A 16,459-nucleotide genomic window follows, 5' to 3' on the forward strand; every position below is an offset into this window, starting at 1 on the left:
CCTTAGTTTTTATAATTCCAAAATATTATGAAGAGGGAGTAAAAAAAAAGATTTCAAAAGGGTAAAAATACAACATAAAAAGATCAGGATATGCGATTACTTATTGATGGGGGTCCCTAGATGGGTAAACCCTTAAAATGTTTCACACTAATAGTAAATCAACATTAATCTCAGCTCAGGTACAATAAAACAAACCAAATGATTGGGAAAAGAAGAAGAAGAAGAAGAAGAAGCAATCCCTGACCAGAACCCACAACTTGGCCAGAAGATTTTACAGATAAACCTCTAGAGGGAAAAAAATATATATCAGTTTCTCTCTTTTTTTTCTTTCCTTTTCTCTTTTTCTTTTGGGTATCGCCGCCTCACCGGAGATGCATGATACACTTCTGACTATATCCCGCAATCTGATTTTACATCTCACTCATAGACCAAAACAAAACCGAAAAACCCTAAAATTGGTAACTCAATGCATTAACACAAAATCCATTTTTAACTTCTAACTCTAACTTCTTTAAAACAGCCACTCCCAGTTAGCTCTTACTAACCAAATCTCTCTTACTGAGATATATAAACGGCGGTGGTGTGCAAAATTCACAGTTCGCCTGCTTCATTATCTTCACCTACAATGTCGTGATATCAGAAATGACGATCCTAGGCAGCAATTCCTGAAAAACAATAGGAACGGAACTTGTAAGTGTCAGCAGTCACAAATATAATGAAGTGAGCAACAACTTTTCAGTTATATACACACATACACGCACGCACACACACTTTAAGTTGAACATAATAATATCAATGGCTCTGACTTCCAACAAAACTAAGCTATTAAAACAAAGATATTTGCAGTCTAACACACAAATTGCAAATGTGTCGCCACTAGCCATAAGCCAACTCATGGGTACACAGCCAAAGAAATATTGAGTAAAACAGTATCCTAAGCAATACAAAATATCACCTACTTAGAACCGGCGCTCATACGAGAGATTAAGCTATGTAATTATAACGAAATGCTTTATCTTTTAGAACTGTTGCAAGATTCCAGCAAACAAGCAATATGCAGCCATCATAATCCAAGCTGTTAATTGTTCACTGATGGAAACACTGCACAACTAATCTGACCTCAAATCTGAAAAGATGAGGATCAAGAAATGATACTTTCAATGATAGCCTATTCTCTGTCCCTCTTATTTATCTCTCCATTGTTACTTTGATACACACTCTTAATTGCAGCAGTTGAATGTCCACGAGACAGCATACTTTTTAGCCCAACTACATCTTCGCCCTCCATTTCAAGCCCTGATTAGTGATTTTATTACTTAAACTGGCAGACGGAGTTCAAAGGTTGGGTACAGAGGTAATCGTTGCCATTTGGTGAGGAAACACACGTAGGCAAGAGAGAAATAGAGAGAGAGCCTAGACACATTTTAACCATAGGCTGAGCTGAATTTGTATTTTATAGATTCAACAATCTTCATCATAGACTCATTTAGATTTCTAGAATTCTCATTTTCTTCCATAAAGGTAAAAGATAATACTCAGAGCATCATATTACAGTATACTAATCTGCAAGGACCTTGTAGCTCAAGTAGCATTTATCCCAACACCTTAGGTCTTGGGTTTAATTCCCCGTTCCTAAGTAACGCTTGCATAGAAACAATAAACTTACAAACCATTGAGTATACTTATTGTGTGCCAAAGGTGTAGGAAAAAGAAAGCTCATACTTTAATATGCATGCCTTCAAGCTCAAGTTATGAACATCAAGGCCACTTTACTAGTGAAGATAACCTACAACGAAGAAGGAAAAGAAGCAACTTTATTTTGTCAATGGCACAGATGCTGGATCTCAGGAAAGACAAGATGAACAAGTCCTTAAAACAACAGATATTTTCAACCATTAAGGGCTAGATATTTCAAAATAGAGAGATAAGCAGTGCAGCGGATTAAAGGGGAAAATACAATTTTATACAATTTCTCATACAAAAGAAAAACAAACATTTCTGATCCAAAAAAAAACACACGCCTATAGAGAAAAAAAAATGAACTTGAAAATCTGGTGAAAAAACAGGGGAAAAAAAAAACAAATAAACTCAATGTATCGGAATGAGAATAAGAGAGCAACATTCTCAAAAATATTCATATGCCTTTCATTCCGGCACATATGAGTCATTGAAGTAAGATGCATAATCTTCCTACCACATGCAAAAGGGAGCATAAGATAGATGCACAAGAACACAGGAGATCACATAATGCCTTATCAAGTATCAAAGCCATGTTAGAATATAAGATATTGTCAACTGTCTCCATGCCCCTGCACACTCCACAATCAATAATCATTTGGGACCATCATCCCCTTAATTACTAAGACGTTGATAATCATATTAGTTATCAAAGGTCACTGACCAGCTACAACCTCCACCAACGCCAACAAAATCCAGATAAACTGAATTGACCGATACAACAAAATTGAAAGCCTTTTCCATTAATAATCCATCCCATATTTTCCCCATGCCTTTAGTAAACTTGCCAAAAATCCTAACAAACCTATGACTCCAAAAGCAATACACTTCCTGACCATTATGTATAATCCTAATAAGGCAACTAAACAGAATTGAGTGTAAAACAAGCTAGAAGAATTGCGATGAGTCCAACCTAAGTCTACTGAACTGCTAACTAGACAGTCACCTAAATCAACTGCACTATACATCAGAAGCTGCAGCGCCGTTCCTCTCTTGGATGGTATGCTAAACTAAATATAATCCAATACTACAGTAATCAGCTCGAAGGAACATCAGCTAGAGAAAAAATAGATTTCACGAACCTATTGCTTGGATGCAAAAATTCAAATCAGTTAAATATTGTGGATCAAGTGCAGCATAGCCAGCCAAATAAGCAAGCTCAATAAGGTAGTGAGATTATATGTTACCAATATAAACTTATCCAATTTTGTATGGAGTCTATGGACCCATGCGAATTACTAGAAAAAAGAAAGTTCCTTATATTTCTATAAAAAATAAAAAATAAACTACAGAGAAAAACAAAAAAGATGAAAATATAAGTTACCTCAGATATTGATCCCGTACCTGTATTTGGCTGTCTCTTATTAACACTAAAACCACCAACATAACCAGGAGAACTTTTAGCTGATACATCAGAGGCTGCACCGCCAAGCCCATAACCAAAGGGACCAGGTCCATCTCGATCGGAATTTGATGAACGCCAAGTAGGATCTCCATATACTGAACCGCTACTGTAAAAGTCAGTGAAGGTCCCATCAAAACCACCATTTGATGCAGCAAATGAAGATGTAGGGGCCACACTTGCACCACTGTTTCTTCCATACCCACCAGTTCCCAGATTGTAACTGTTATCCCCAACTCCATAACCAAGATTCCTGCTATTGTTAGAAACATTATTTCCTCCGACTCGAGCTGACATTGCTGAAGAAGGCCAATTATTTGCAGTATTTCCAAACGTACTTCCTCCAATGGTTCCACTTCCTGATCCGACGTAAGCATTGGCATTTGTGGAGTTTGTTCCATAATTAAGACCACCCTCATTCCCATTCCCATTCTCCCACAAGTTCCGAGTCACTGAGCTGAAAAACGAAGATGTGTTTCCTCCATTACCGCCATCATACCCAATGGGGCTGCTAAACCTATTTGAATTATTGATATAATAAGGACTCAAACCCCGCCCATAGCTCATAGTACTATTAAAATTTGCATTTCCACTAAATCCTGGACTCAACCCTGGCTCGTAATTCATACCAATTCCATAACCAGAACCATATGGAGGAAATCCACTTCGACCACCTGCAACTGGGCTGAATCTACCAAGTCCATAGCCTCCAACTGTACTTGGATTATACCCCTGAGTGTAGCCATTAAGGAAGCTATTGACCCTACCGAGACCATAGTTGTATCCTGCAAGAGGGCTGCGACTGGGACCAGGTGATAACTCTTTCGGAACTGCTCGCTTTACCTCAACCATTTTCCCGTTCAGTTCATGAAATGTCTTAAGCAAAACCTTGTCCACTGCCTCCTCTGAATCATAAGTGATAAATCCAAAGCCTCTTGGCCTCTGGGTGTGGTGATCATACATCACCACAACATCCGTGATTGTTCCAAACTGTTCAAAGTACTTCTTAAAGTCACTCTCCGTGACAGTGGATGCTAAACCTCCAACAAAAATCTTTCTTGTGCGACCTGGACCTGGACCTGGAGAACCCTGGATGCTCCCACTGCTTCTACCCAAAATATTCTGGTCATCCCTGGGAACAGCCTTTTTCGCTTCAACCTGAGAACAGAGAATGCAAGGGTTTCAACCAAGATCAAAGTATATAAGCACCTGGATTAATTTAACAGGGTATAAGAAGTGAAGAGCAAAGTAATGCATCAACTAAAATGATCGCGGGAGAAAAATAAAACAATGAGAACCGTGATTTACTCTAGCTCAATTTGAAATTTAGTTTAACACAGAACCATAGGAAATGAATTTGTGCATAACTGTAACAAGCAAATGAATTTGCTTCGCCATTTCTGTTATCCAAAAAGAAAGCACAACGATGCTTGGTCATTGTGTAAACATAAAAGTGCAACTGAAGGACAAAACTACATTCATCAAGAAGAAATTATTTTGATTACCATCCTTCCATCGATGTTGTGCTTCTCCATTATGACACTGTCCGCCACAGCTGGGTCAGAAAAAACTACAAAACCAAAACCACGAGCACGGCCTGTGGTCCGATCCTTCATTATCACTGCTTCTACCACCTCCCCGAAACCGCTGAAATACTCTTTTAGCCGCTCCTCATTTGTATCCCAAGATATGCCGCCGATAAACAACTTACCACTATCGGATTGCATTTTCACTACAGGCCACAAGCACGTCGTCAATTAAGCTTCACAAATCAAACCCAACCCAAGGAAAAATGTAGACGTCTAATCAAAATCTCAATCCCAACCCGATAAAGATGGAGCATTTTACAACGGATCCGATATAATTCTACAACACTAGTAAACCGATTCCAAAAACCAAAATGCACACAATCACCAATCCAATCCAACATCAACACCGGCAGCTCAAAGTCTATATTTTTTTTATCAATCCACCTAACTAGAACCAAATGCAGAAAATAGATAACCAACCAAACTAGAAAGAATAGTACCTTATTTTTAAAATATTAAGAAGACAGATTGTAGTCCGATTCAAAAACAAGTGTTTGTGGATTTAATTTAGAAGCATCCGATCCTTCACCGATCAAATACAGGACCCAGAATTATGCACACCTACCAGAAGAAGAAAGAAGAAAAAAACATAAACCAGAGAGAATTTTCAATCAGAAAAATCACCAGGATCCGAACCCACAACAAATTCAGAAAAAGCAAACAAAAAAACCCAAATCAGATTTCCCCCCATACCGGCAGATTAACGAAAACCCAGATGCCAAATCGTGCAGAAAATTAAGATCTGAGAGGAGGCACTGTAAGAATAAGAACAGAGGGCATGTTCAACCTCCTCCCCATATACGCCCCCTCCAATCCTTTTGTTTGTTCTTTCGATGGTGATTAACAAATGCAAATTCAGTTACCAAACAGATGAGTATTACGAGATTAAAAAATGTGTATTTCCAGAGAGAGAAGGAGAGGTTTGTGAGAGAGAAAGGGAGGACATTGAAGGTCTCTGAAGAATATATAGCCACTGTGGAAAATGGGAAGCTCAAGATTTTCAGTTTTTCTCTTTTTTTCTATTTATATTATATCTTTTACAGGCTTTTTTTTATTTTATGAACAATTTGATTCGAAAATTCATAGAAATGCAAACAAAAATAATAAATCTAGAAGAAAATAAAATTGGAGAAATTAGTCATGGAAATATATGGTTTTCCCTGGTGTCATAAAATGGGAAGGATTACGTTACCATGTCGTTCCCGTCGCCGTTCATTCCTTTTATAGCTTTTTCTGGGCTAAGGTCATTCCTTTTATAGTTACTGACAAAAACGATGCCGTTTAAGGAAATTTAAAGCCTGCCCCAGCACCATTCTAGGAGGCCACAAGCCCTTGATTTTGAGGACATTTTTTAGGCCTCTTCTGATCTTTGGTTTGTATATTTTTTACCTAATACAAGATATTAGGAAGGGATAAACGGAGGAAGTGGAATATTTTTAACCAACTGAGTTATAATATTTTTTGTTTTTTTAGTTTTTTTATTACTGATTATTTTGCTTGCTCGGACCATGCACCTGAATTTGGGACATTGTTTTGATTTGCCGTATGAACTTCCTATCAAGTTTCGAGCATCTTAATCTTTGAAAATGTATCTCGTTAGCTCAACTTTTCATTTATTCAAGTAGAGAAAACTCACACAATAATAGTGGAAAATTTGACGCTTGGAAGATAATTGGCATGTTGTAGAAAACTAAGACCATCTCCAAAAGAGATGTCAAATTTTAAACTTAAAATTTAGATTTGAAGGCTTACATGGCACTTTGACATCTTTTAAAATTTTGCTCTCCAACTGATATGTCAAATTTTAAACATAAAATAATAATTCATGTACTTTCTTTGCGTTGAGAATGAAAAGAAACAAAAGGATAATGCTTTAAACTAATAAAAAATTAATTAAAAACATTTAATAATTAATTAAAAAAATCTAAAGGTGCTGTCAAATTTGGCAGCAAAGGGAAGAGATGTCAATCCACGTCATGCCACATCAGATTTGGCTTCTCGGTTGGAAAATATTAATGTTGTCTTTTGTTACCGTTATTGCTGATTTGGACAATTTGATATCTTCTTTAGAGATGCTCTAAAAAATTCTGAACCAAATTGAAGGTCAACTAGACTAATTGAAAGAAGGTTGTTGTTGCGGATGATGGAATTATTGCATGACCAAATTTAACCATGGAAGCGGTCTTTGTTACGACTATGGCAATTACAAGGTTTCTTTTTTGTTTACCTAGGTGTAGTCAAATAGGATGAGAGGATTTTAATAGATTTTGTTGAGCGATGGGTTTGATAGGATTATGTAGCATTTTACAAAGTTCATATAGATTTTGAAATATTTGAGAAGATTTATATAACAAATTTTAATAGATTTTGATGGATTTTCTTAAACTTCAAATCATTTAAAAAATCGGCAACTACCAATTCATCTCTCTCTCTCTCTCTCTCTCTCTCTCTCCTAGCACCAACTTGGCGGCTCTTGCTCCTTTATATTCCTCTGGGAAGAGGATCCTCTCCTAAGCTCAAGATGAGGATCCTCCTGACCACGAAATCTAGATCGTTCAATTTTAATCCAACGGCTCTAAACAGGAGGTTCCCTAAAAATTTATAATAATTGCAACTATTGGATTAAAATTGAATGGCCCAGATTTCGTGGTCAGGAGGATCCCATCCTATGCTCAGGAGAGGATCCTCTTCCATTCCTCTGTCATCTAAATATTTCCCCTTTAAACCCACAACCACTCGCGACCAGCCACTTCAAATCCAGTCAATCATAAAATTAAACTTGAAAATAATAATTTCAGCCCACAAAATTAAAAAAAGAAGCGATCCCATCCAAATCTTTTGTATGAATCCAATACACATACTAAAGGAGGCCATAATTTTGTATTTTTGAATACATAGGTTCCCTTCAATTTTTTTTGGAAATTCTACAATAACATTGAAATTGTTAGGGTTAGAATTTCAATGGGATTGTACCATTGTTAGAGTAGCAGTGGATCGGTTGCGAAGAGGGATGAGGGTGGCTAACCCTAAAGATCATTGGACGAAGAGGTTGGCAGGTTCTTTTTTGTCTAAGCTTATGGGGCGTGAAACGAAATCAAAGTGGAGATGGTTGGAGTTTTGATGGCATCTGGTATCTATACCATTCATCTTCAAATTCATCAAAATTCCTCGCTCATTAAAATCCTAGCAAATCTTTGGCATTTTATACTTAGGATTTGGATGTACCCTAATCAACTACATCTGGGTTTGAATGCATTCTTTAAAATCCTCTAAAATCTTAATTTGACAATACTATGATTTCAAAATCTTTTAAAATAATCTTTTTAATTTATAACTGACTACACATTGATTTTAAAGTCTATTAAAATCTCATCAAATCCTAATTTGACTACACCCCTTATATATTTTCTCTTGAATACTATGCATTAAAATAACTTGATGCAAAATTAAAATATAATGAAAATATTTAAAAAGAGTGAGTGAGCAACGTGGAGTTGGTAATGAGTAGCATCATTCATAAAATGTTAAATTTAAAACTAGTTACTACAAAATCCAAATATTAAATTAGAAATAATCAAACAAAAATAAAATCAACATTTAATTTATTAATCTTCTAAACCAATCGACTTTCATCTGTACTTTTTGTTTATAGGAATGGTTGGTGACCATCCATTGATATTGTTGGCCATGAATACTATTCCCCCTTTATATCACTTAAAGTACATTCATTATCCTTTTTCTTGTCCCATTTTACATGATTTAAAAAATATTGTTTTGAGTTTTTCAAACTAAGTACACAAAAATATTACTTAATTAGAATTCAACCATTTTTAAGATCAACTTGTACTCTAAATTGACAAGCATATATTGAAACTAGAAGTTTTGAAGCCTTTTATTTTTCAATGAGATCAAAAGTTCACTACTAGAAATAGAAGCCTGTAGTTTTAGTTTTGATAATAGTTCAACAATTAAAGAAAACACACAAACACCCTTTTGAAAAACATACACATATATATCATCGAGATCAAATGTTCTGCATCTATTTTGTGTGTGCCCTTTTTGTGGTCTTTATTATTGATTGATACGTATTAAGTTTATGATAACAAAGTTAAAGATGATTAATTTTATTAACACGTATCAATTAATGATAATAACACAAAAGAGACCACATACAAAATTAGTGCAGAAGATTTTAACTCAAGTCCATCACCCAAAAATACCACCAACCTTATTTGCTACTTCACATTATCTCCACCACCCAATGACACTTTAAAGCTTCAAGCAAATATGAAAAGAATATAAGGAGAAGAAAAAAAAGAGAGAATAAAGGTTTTTAGAGAGAAGGAAGGTGCATATAAGAAGTTTAAAATTACTTCTTTTATATGAGTAATGCAATATAAAATAAAAAGTATCATATTATTCGGGTAGACTTTTTGCAATCGATGATATATTTTATTGGACAAGACAATATTTTAAGATCTGTAAATAAGAATTCGAACTCGCATGTAAAGGACAACGCTGCTCTAATTCAAAGTTGAATGTTAATTTAGGTACCCTTGCTCATAATTTCAAAATTTCACCACTGAAATGGAAAAAAAAATAAATAAATAAAGCCTCCATTTGCTTTTAACAAGAGCAAAGAATTTCAAGTTTTTAACTTAAAGAATGTCACTTTCAGAAACTTAATACAATAAGAAAGGGCTTTGGATTAATTAAATCTAGTAAGATTGGGATCATGGAATATGATTAGCAATCAGCATCTTTCTTCGTGCTCCCCACGAAAGGGAGTTTGGTCCTTCCACTCGATCGTTACTGCTTACTGGCCTACACTACAACCTCCACGTATCTCTAACATTTACACTACCCCTTTCGTTTTTGAAGAGTTTCTCATCATAAAACGCTACCTAATGTTATTAACACGTTGGCGACACATTAACGTTATGCTTACTTATATTAAAAAATGTGAATTAGTAACATTACGTAGTTGTGTGAGTTGTGGTTGTCATATGTTAAAAATAAATAGAAAATCATAGTTTCTTTTTGGAGTTTAATGATTTCTTTAACTTGCCGTGTTTTTAACTTCTACAACTTTTTAATCAGTTGACTCTTAACCTAATGATATTTCTCTTTCTAAAGTCTATAGAGACCTATGTTCAAATTCAAACTACTCCTATAAATAATGATAATATTGAAAAAGAACGACTTTTGATAAATATCATTCCTGTGTATTTATATTGACAACTTTTACAAGGCAAGAGATTAATATGGTCATTTTATATCCAAAGTCGATCGATCTAATGGTTAGTTCATGTGTGATGATGGGATCCGAGGAGCCATCATGCCATCACATGCATGCAAAATTATATTATTATATTTGATACATGTATTATTATGTCTGTGTGTATATATATGTATATCAAGCCCCTTTGAGAAAGGGTTCCCCGACAACAATAAAAAAAACCTTATTCCACTAGTGAGGTCGGCTGTGTAAATTTTAAAACGTCACCGTGCTCGGTTTTGCGTCAAATCTTCCGTTAGCTCTAGGCACTCAATGATTTTTCTTAGAGTCTCTTTCCAAATATTTCTCTACCTCTTCTGCCACGAGCCTTTGTCTCGGGGCAAAAAGAAAGGGATTCCCATTTTTTGATAAAAAGGGAGATTAATTGTTGAACCTGCTTTGCATCGGACTTTAGGGATCCGATCCGTTTATTTTATAATTCTCAATTCACACATTATCCTTGTGAAAATTCAATTAAATCTAAAACTTTTTGTCCATTTAATTGTCATGATGAAATTTGAATGTTTCTAATAACCTAATGCTCATCAATTTTTTTAAAGAGTAATGTTATTCATATCATGTCTTTGTATTACATTTTCATACCACCTTAGGTGACATTTGATGTGAACAACCACATCATTTGAATTAATCAGGTTTTTAAATTTAGTTCATTATTTAATAAACTAATAATTAAGAAAAACTAATTAATTAAATGATAATTGTGATATACGATAAGTCTTTCTCCTTCCTGTCCTTGGGTTTTGCAAATTTGTCAAATGATGTGACTGTCCACATCATATGACACCTAAGATAGTATAGAATTGTGGTATAAAAATATGGTATGAATAGCATTACTCTTCTTTAAATTTAATTAGATGCCTCAAATATTTCTGATTTAGTTAATAATTTGCAAGGATATATTTGAGGTGCAACTTAAAAAAATAGACGATTCAGATCGTAACGTGGTAGAGGTCCCACAACAAATCATCATTTAAAAAAATAAAAATAAAGAACGACTATCCATTCACCGTATGCATACACCTATATGTTCTGGTTTTGTACTTGAAAGAGGAATGCATATGCCCAGCTGTTGTTGTCCCCTTGATACTACACTTGAAATTAATAACTTAATCACGCATTATCTTCATTAATTATTGTTGTACTTCAAGCTCAATATCCATTAATCCATGGCAATAATTGCAAGACCTTTTTATTTTATTTTATTTTTTTGAATCAGTTTCTCCATTTTCTTGTGCTTACCTCGTCTGCTAAAACTAAAACCTGCTCTGATTTTGACCTTTTCGACCAACTGAACCTTCGGTTCTTGCAGTGACGTCCAGGTACAACAACCCTACCTTCGTCCCATCCACCAGACGCGTCCAAATTTTGCTAGCAGAATTACTCAAGCTTCTACAGGATGGATTGCATTGGCAGTCGATCCAACCGGAAGGCTATCATCGCTCCTTGCGCAGTTGTATCGGGAGTACGGCAGTTTACACAACACCTACAACCAGTTACAGCCCATGAATCAAACCGGAGCTCTTGCTTTCAAGTTTCAAACATCTCTGCAGACTAGCTAACAGCACCACATTCAATCTTATATGGCAAGCTGGGGATTCAGTTTCAAAGAATACCCCCAGACTCACCCAACTTCCGGGCCAAATATTCAAACCGTCGGGATGAACTACTCTACTCGTCTTTACTACCAATACTTCGACCACATTTGTACGTTCTAAAGTCATGCGCTTTGCTTGCTTCCCCTCTCCCCTTGTTTTCTCTGTATGCGTTTACAGCAATAGTTTACTAATAAACCAGCTGGTGAAAGGAAATAAGCAAAATAAAGTAGGGTGAAAAATGGATAGAAAATTAGTAAACCAGCATGAATCATCTTCAAATTAGGATTGAATGTGAATTCTAGCCCTAACATTTTGATATAGCCCTGTTCAGTAAGGTTAAGTTCTATGATACGGTAGAGTCTAAACAACATCGTAGCTTTTCTGCATACCAAGCACTGGCAAAAGAGTCGACGTTGATTGTGAAGTGGAGAATTAGCATGATCATAGGCCCTTGACGGCTAGGTATGAGTCACGAAGCTACCTATCTGCAGCAACTCCTCATGCTTGTCCTTTGTTACATGTAACTCCAATGTCACCTGTCATATATGACAAGAAATTTGTTAAAATGGACGGATGATGCTCCAACACTGAATGTAGTATAAAATTAACCAAGCACCTTGAACTTTTTTTCTCCGGTAGAACGTTTAAATTTCCATTGTTTGTGGATTTTGAAGAAATTATTCAAAAGATAATTCTCGAAATCATCAAAGAAAAAACGGTTCCTATTCTTTACAATACAGGTATCAGGGCCCTTTTAAGAACATGAAACTATTGGAAATTTTTATGATGTGAAGCTGGGCAGTGCATATAAATTGTAAATCGACGTCTGTTATAAGTAATCATGATAGTCTGAGCCACTCCAAGGTCATACAGAGAACCAGAAGATTAGAAAAGAGTATTTCCGTTAAGAATCCCAGGAGTCGAGATGTCGACTGCATAGACCAACTAAAGCCTGTGCGCATATGCAAATTTCATAAAGATAATTGGACTCACCTCTTTGAAGATTTCACTACGAGAGATCTCCTCAAAGCCCTACATCAACCATATGAGAGTTTAGTGAGCCACAAGGAAAAACAAGTGCAAATTAAATGCAAGGGGAATATGAGAGGCCAACATTGCATGAGTTTGTGATACGAGAAAATCAGAAAGAGGGGGAGAAAGACACACAGACAGACCAATTTCCGAAACAAGCTAAGAGATGCTCCATTTTGTTCCCCAATTTTAGCACGGAAGATGTGGATCGCCAAATTTTCAATTGCAAAGGCCATCATCATCAAGGCCGATTCCTTCCCAAGTCCTTTACCACGACTAAACTAGCAAGAGAAAATACTGAAAAATTACATTATAGCATACATATAATAGTCCCTAAAGTGAAAACTAAGTGAGGAAGAAGCATAAATATTTGGTGCTGGAATGCTTCAAACGAACAAGCACATACACAAATAGAAAAACAAAGGGAAACCAGATTGACTCGAACGCAATCACTTCTGTTTTTTACCATCAGAAGAAAGTAAAGGAAGGTACCTTTTCTGTTCAGCAATCATTATTTCAATCTCTCCCATGTGGGGATCGTCCAGGTCATTCATATATAAGTTCACATCACCAATCATGGCTGCAAACCATTAATCATACCGTTACTCACTCATTAATCATAACACAAACAAAATCCTTTGAAAATATGTTCTTTTTCGTTGTTTCCTCCTCTATTTCTAGTAAAAAGAAACTGATCATAAAAACACGAGCAATATCCTGTAAACTGATACAACTTAACAATTCCCAAGTTTACTTGCTGAAAACTAGAAAAGTAACAACCTTCTCAGGAATTTCAATTAAAACCATCCAATCAACTGTTCATTTTTTTTAAGAGTGGTGATATGCCCACCCCCATGTCTTATTTCCCCACCCACCTTATATTTACACCCACTATAAAAAGTGAAAAAATACATCAACTCTTTTCCTACCCACCATTATTTCCAAAATAACCCTACATATTTTTTTTTCAATTTTTTCTTGCTTTAAAAAAATTAATACAAATTAAAAAAAAAACAATTATGATTAAATGAAAATACCCAAGAACTCCAAATATCACCAGCAGCAGCCCTCTCCCCAGAAAATTTGCAGAACCGTCACTATCGACTCCCCAAATCCCCAACACCAAGCGCCCCTCCTCTATCAACAACCATCGAGCACCACCACGTCTCGAAAACCGCTTCAGTACCCAATTTCTATCGTTTCCAATTTGAATTCAGACCACACAAGAGAGAGTGTGATTAAATTAGAAGAGCTTCACTCATAGTTTGGTGTTGCACTGGCTTTCCCTAACATCAAATTCCTCCAAATTCAGTATATGGTAGGTATCCAAATTGTTCCAAAACACCAAACACAATCGGAGTTCAACGAGTGTCGGATCCGTGAGTCCCCTAATGTAATCTGGACTATGAGCTTCTCTCCTTATCTATCTCAACATTATAATAGTCTCGAAGACTAACTTGCTCTACTCTCTGGTGAAGCTTGATCACACCTTCCACAACATGTGCTTTATTGCGAGCCTCGAGGCTTTGCTTTGTCAAGTCCGAATTCACCCTTTTCCTGATAAGTTTAATTTCTGAACTTCCTTCCCCAGGAAAGCTTGTGGGGGTTCATGATATTTTTTTCTTTTTCTTATTTATGATATTTTAGGTTTTTTTTAATCAGTATAACTAATAATTTGTTTAAAAAGAATCAATTTAACTAATAATTATGTGGCAAGACATGATTGGTTGGTCTTTAGGTCTTTAAAGGTCATTTTATACTAGGATAAATTTGTCAATAAGAGTATCATTTTATGGTGGGTGTGGAAATAAGACACTGGGGTGGGCTTAATGGCTTAACAGCACTCTTTTTTAATAACCAAGTGTTCTTAAAAATATGTACTTTGCATACCTAAGGTAAGTAATCATTCTAATTTCTCCTTAAGATAAGTAATCATTCTAATCCTCCTTAAGATAAGTAATCATTCTAATTCTCCTTAAGATAAGTAATCATTCACATTTCTCCTTAATTTTCTCAGCAACCAATCAGAAAGTAATTTGTGAAGAAAGACTGTAAATTTGGCTAACCTTCCACATGGGGTCCTCCATGGCTGAACTCTCCCACAACCAATGGCTTATCCAATACAATGAAAGTCTGCTCTGCAAAACCCAATTCCAAGTTCCAAATTTTCAATCATTCACCAAACCAGTAATACGACTACACAAAAAACCCCCAATCGTTTATCAAAACTAAATTCAACACTTTTTTTTTCCCAAAAGATCAAACCTTTAACTGCAGAATCCACAATTAGTCAAAACCCAGTTCAGTTTTTGTTACGAAAAAGCAAGGCAATACATAAAAACCAACAAAAACACCTGAGAGAGAGAGAGAGAGTACTGTTGGGGTCTTGGGTCCAGGTGAGCTGCATCTGGTATTCCTGGTTGAGGGTGAGGGGCTCGGAGCCGGTGGCTTGGAGGAGAGCTGGGTCCTTCATCCAGTCGTGGTATTTTGGGACGTGTTCCTTCATGTACGGGACCAGTATCACTCTCCCTCCCTCCAAGCTCACTTTCTCTTTCTCTCGCTCCATCGCTGGTTTCCCTTCCTATCTCTCACACTCGCACGTACAAACTGACCGTCACAATGGCAAAGATTAGTTAACCCCCGACGACGCCGTTTGGTTACAAAGACTAATACAAGTCAAAGTTCTTTCTCTCAACCACAAGAAGTTGGCTTTTAGATTTTGTTTTTTTTTTTATTTCTTTTATTTCTTTGGAAAATATATGGAAGAGAGAGTTGGAGATAAATGTGAAGGAGAGAGGGAGTAACGGAGAGAAAATGTGGGAGGGAAGAGAGGTTTGGGATATGATGTCATGATATGTGAGTGAAAGAAGAAAAAATATACAGCAAAATTTAGTTTGTACAAAATTGCATTACTTCAATCATTTTTTTGTAATATACGATTCAATTATCTTTCATCTTGTTTGGTTAACAAAGAGGCTTTATTAATAAGTAGTGATTACAATTTTTGACAAAAGAAAAAGAATGAAGGGAGTAAAGCCGGGAAGACTGTTAGCCACCACGTTAGTTACCAAGGCCCACCCCAATAACAACTCAAATTTTCCTAGGTAAAAGTAACCCTTAACAAATCTCAATATTTGATTGAAACAAATTTGGAAAGAAGTGTAATTTAAATTTTTTTTCTTATCTTAATAATATTATTTATATATGAATTAAATTCCTTAATCATGGTTAACTAATTGGACATAACGCCCTCTAGGAAGGGTGATTCTAGTACGAGTAGTATATATATATTTTTAAAGTTTTTTTTACTATTAGGAGGGGAGAGTTCAAAACTATTTGCTTTTACTTTGCGAACCTTAGGCAATGGAGACGGATTCACTCAGTTGCTGATTGAAATCGAATGAATATACACAATGCCTTGCTCCCGAATGTCTGATTGGTCGAGGACGGAAGGTAGCCTTAGCCTCGTTTGGCCCTGCCTCTACTTAGGATCAATACAATAATTTAAAGGAGGGGGAAGTTTCGAACCCGAGACGCATTGATAGAAACTCAACATTTTATCCACTAGAATATTAAACCACATGCAGTATAAGTAGTATATAAATTGCAAGTAATTTTCACTCAAGGAAAGAAAATGAGAACCAATGGGCAATTAGACAAAAGGGATTAACTTTGGCAAGGAATTAGCCAAAAGAAAACGTCTTTGGCCCTTTGGGTGATGATCTGATTAATTGAGTTAAGCAAATGAAATATATAATTGTGCTCAAGCTTCTACTTTCTATATAATGATGCTCTCTAGGATAAA

General features: G+C 35.8%; 2 protein-coding genes across 6 annotated transcripts; both read right to left on the reverse strand.

The window, feature by feature from the left end:
• Window positions 1-75: 75 nt before the first annotated feature.
• Window positions 76-6,060, reverse strand: LOC137740208 (heterogeneous nuclear ribonucleoprotein 1-like). Of its 5 annotated transcripts, none has more exons than XM_068480042.1 (6): window positions 5,921-6,060; window positions 5,169-5,289; window positions 4,645-4,871; window positions 3,082-4,297; window positions 1,723-1,786; window positions 76-665 (listed from the first exon to the last, which is right to left on the reverse strand). In XM_068480042.1, exons 3-5 carry the CDS (start codon window positions 4,864-4,866, stop codon window positions 1,773-1,775), a joined length of 1,452 nt encoding a protein of 483 aa, XP_068336143.1. In that variant the 5' UTR covers window positions 4,867-4,871; window positions 5,169-5,289; window positions 5,921-6,060; the 3' UTR covers window positions 76-665; window positions 1,723-1,772. The 5 variants fall into 5 exon arrangements, with proteins under 5 accessions (XP_068336143.1, XP_068336142.1, XP_068336146.1 ...); XM_068480041.1 differs by lacking the exon at window positions 5,921-6,060 and adding an exon at window positions 5,422-5,888; XM_068480045.1 differs by lacking the exon at window positions 5,169-5,289 and having other exon boundaries at window positions 5,921-5,931.
• Window positions 6,061-11,861: 5,801 nt separating this feature from the next.
• On the reverse strand, window positions 11,862-15,275 carry LOC137739705 (GCN5-related N-acetyltransferase 9). The gene is made up of 6 exons (XM_068479382.1): window positions 15,031-15,275; window positions 14,721-14,792; window positions 13,147-13,234; window positions 12,798-12,930; window positions 12,616-12,654; window positions 11,862-12,158 (listed from the first exon to the last, which is right to left on the reverse strand). Exons 1-6 carry the CDS (start codon window positions 15,218-15,220, stop codon window positions 12,081-12,083), a joined length of 600 nt encoding a protein of 199 aa, XP_068335483.1. The 5' UTR covers window positions 15,221-15,275; the 3' UTR covers window positions 11,862-12,080.
• Window positions 15,276-16,459: the final 1,184 nt, after the last annotated feature.

Source organism: Pyrus communis, chromosome 7 (genome assembly GCF_963583255.1).
Source record: "Pyrus communis chromosome 7, drPyrComm1.1, whole genome shotgun sequence".
Taxonomy (NCBI): Eukaryota; Viridiplantae; Streptophyta; class Magnoliopsida; order Rosales; family Rosaceae; genus Pyrus; species Pyrus communis.

Excerpts from the sequence above, each read along its gene's own strand:
- LOC137740208 (XM_068480042.1), bottom strand. The coding sequence starts at position 4,866 with ATGCAATCCGATAGTGGTAAGTTGTTTATCGGCGGCATATCTTGGGAT. Across the intron at positions 4,298-4,644 it reads ACAACATCGATGGAAGGATG|GTTGAAGCGAAAAAGGCTGT; the intron begins GTAATCAAAATA and ends CTCTGTTCTCAG.
- LOC137739705 (XM_068479382.1), bottom strand. The coding sequence starts at position 15,220 with ATGGAGCGAGAGAAAGAGAAAGTGAGCTTGGAGGGAGGGAGAGTGATA. Across the intron at positions 14,793-15,030 it reads CTGGACCCAAGACCCCAACA|AGCAGACTTTCATTGTATTG; the intron begins GTACTCTCTCTC and ends TGGGTTTTGCAG. Across the intron at positions 12,159-12,615 it reads GTAGTGAAATCTTCAAAGAG|GTGACATTGGAGTTACATGT; the intron begins GTGAGTCCAATT and ends CATATATGACAG.